This window comes from Octopus bimaculoides, chromosome 4 (genome assembly GCF_001194135.2).
Source record: "Octopus bimaculoides isolate UCB-OBI-ISO-001 chromosome 4, ASM119413v2, whole genome shotgun sequence".
NCBI classification, from domain to species: Eukaryota; Metazoa; Mollusca; class Cephalopoda; order Octopoda; family Octopodidae; genus Octopus; species Octopus bimaculoides.
The window spans coordinates 87,411,710-87,414,452 of NC_068984.1; the positions used below are offsets into that span (position 1 = coordinate 87,411,710).

General features: G+C 36.2%; 1 protein-coding gene across 2 annotated transcripts in view; it reads left to right on the forward strand.

Annotated features, from left to right (window-relative positions):
* The window catches only part of LOC106870207 (cell division control protein 45 homolog), a 66,835-nt gene that overhangs the window by 12,760 nt on the left and 51,332 nt on the right, over positions 1 to 2,743 (forward strand). Inside the window, exons 1-2 of one of the 2 annotated variants that reach the window (XM_052967208.1) lie at positions 7 to 291; positions 1,112 to 1,171. In XM_052967208.1, the coding sequence (XP_052823168.1) occupies positions 253 to 291; positions 1,112 to 1,171 (99 nt within the window). In that variant the 5' untranslated portion in view covers positions 7 to 252. Of the gene's footprint in view, positions 1 to 6; positions 292 to 1,111; positions 1,172 to 2,743 lie in introns of those variants that run through there. The other variant, XM_014916209.2, reaches the window with a different exon arrangement.

Here is a 2,743-nt window from a genome sequence, read left to right on the forward strand (position 1 = left end):
GAGAGTCCCTTTGTCGCCAGCAGGTGTAAGAGCTCTCTAAACTTTGCCCAGGCTATTCTTATTCTAGCAGCTACACTTTCAGCGCACCCACCCCAACTACTAACTTGGTCGCCCAGATAGCGGGAGCTATCGACTACCTCTAGTTTTTCACCCTGGAATGAGATAGAAGTTGTTTCCTGTTTGTTTGCAGTCTTTATTGCACCTGAACATCTGCCACAAACAAAAACTAACTTGCTAGTTAACCTGCCTTTGATGTTGCTGCACCTCTTATGTGTCCATAGCTTGCACCGGGTACATCTTATAGAGTTACTACCTACTCCTTTTCTACATACTGAGCAGGGCCATCTACCTGAAGGGGGGCCATATGCTAGGAATTGTTGTTACCTATTTGGAATCTCACTACAGTCAGCTTAACTTTTGATCTTCTGAGAATGATAAAGTAAATAGCAACCAAGTAGTCGAGTTGATTTAGTTGCTTAAACCCAAAATATGTGGTCTTGTATCTACCGATATTAAATGTTTTTTCGCTGCGTTTGCGGATTCCCATGACTCTATCACCATCAAATTCCGTATTTATGAATTTGAATTGAAAACTTGAGTGATAGTTAATCTTCAGTAGCTGATTACATAATCATGGGTGCCACCCCAGTGGATGTGTTGCAGTTACTCTCTTGATCTTGACCATTAATCTAGTATTCCTCCACTCAGCATCGGTGTAAGAAGCACCATTGGTTCAGTTGAGTTTTTCTGCTACCTCTTCATAATCCACCATGCTGCAGTCTCACGACTTTGCCATATTCCTGGCAGGGGGTGAGGGGAGGGTTGCTGAATGGGTGCCATGCTTTGCCAAAGGGCAGCCCATAACTATGCAAGAAATAGTTCTCACTCTGTGAGGTATTTTCAAATTACCTGCATACCCAGATATTAAAAAAAAAAGTAAATAAGTATTTTGTATGTGTATTTCGTGTGCAAGATTTAATTAAATAAGTATTATTATGTTACTGTGTGTAGCCATCTACCTACCTATATTAGAATCAAGTTTTGTTATGATTCTATTGTTAAAGTTTATTAACAAAGTGTTTTCATTTTCTTCCATTTTATTTTTGTTTAGCATGTACTTGTATTGGTTTCATTTAATGTTGATGCCTTGTGTGCTTGCAAGATCCTGCAGGTTAGTATAATTGATTCTGTATATTTTGATATAATTTATATTAATTTACAAAAAATTGCTCTTTATACAAAAAAAAAAAAAAATTTAACCCCTTCTGTTGAAATACACTGTCTATAACTTTTAATTAATTTTGTAAAAAATGAAACTTACCTCACTCCCGCAAACTTGTTGGCCTTCTGTCAAAATTTGAAACTAATATTATGTGTTTTCCTTTCAGTATAATACATCATTATCCTCATTGTTTTAGCATCTACTTTTCTATGCTTGTAAGAGTTAGATGAGAGTTGTTGAGGCAAATTTTCTATAGCTGGATACTCTTTCTGTTGCTATCCCTCACCCTTTTCCAGGCAAGGTGATATTTTCCCATAGAAAGTTACCAACAAATGACAATGTATGTTGGTGATGAATATTTACAGTTTGCATGCTTTGTCAAGACATACATACTCAACAACATACTTACATTCATGCACTCACATTCATATTCAACTACACACAGACACACACACACACACACACACACATGTACATACGTACATACATACATACATTGTACTGTTCTGTTGTTGGCAGGATCATCAAAAAGGTACTCCATTCAGCAAGAGATAGATATAATTTAATAACCACAAGATATATATATGTGAATTGTATGTGAACTACTATAAGTTTCATACTGACACTGTACAGTTATCAGATAGGCTTGTTTAGTATGCAGTGTACTATCTTGCAATTGTTCAAGTTCAAAATAAATATAGCTATTCTCCGAGAAAAAGTGCAAAAGAGCAAGGAAGAAGGCAAGTTTGGAGGGTAAGAGAGGTAAAAGTTCTGTCCCTTTAATTCGTTAGACAAACATTATTCTTTTACTTTCTTTTATTTATTTCAGACTGTGGCTATATTAGTAGTATTTTATATATGAATTTAAAATGGTTGGTGTAAAGGTTAAAGTTTGTACGACTCCTTAATCTAGAGAGTGTGGTGTTCTCAAATTCAATAGGGATTTTTTTCCTTTTCATGGGCAGCTTGATTAATTAATTTTCTTTAACTAAACACTTTGAAACTTCAGATACTGGTAGAATGTGTCATATGGAACATCTTTTACTCTTAGCGTTGTTGAGAAAAGTTTCTATTTGCAAAGTTATTTCGTGTTAAAGTTGTCGTATTTCGGTAATTTCAACCAATCAGTGACGTGTAGTCAGCTGAATAAAATTACTGCTGTTGTTTGTCAGCAACAACTATCGGCGGTGTATATTTCATTTGTCACTGTTATCTACACTTTCTGAGTGGTTGGCGTTAGGAAGGGCATCCAGCTGTAGAAACTCTGCCAAATTTAGATTGGAGCCTGGTGTTGCCATCCGGTTTCACCAGTCCTCAGTTAAATCGTCCAACCCATGCTAGCATGGAAAGCAGACGTTAAACGATGATGATGATGATGATGATTTATGACATCGTTCGTGTGTTTGTATTGGTTTTTAGCTTTAAAAAAATTTACAGCAATTTTTCTACTTCAGGTTAGGGTTAGGATTTTAGGATTAGGGTTTTACGGTTAGGGTTTGGGTTTTAGGGTTAGGGTTACAG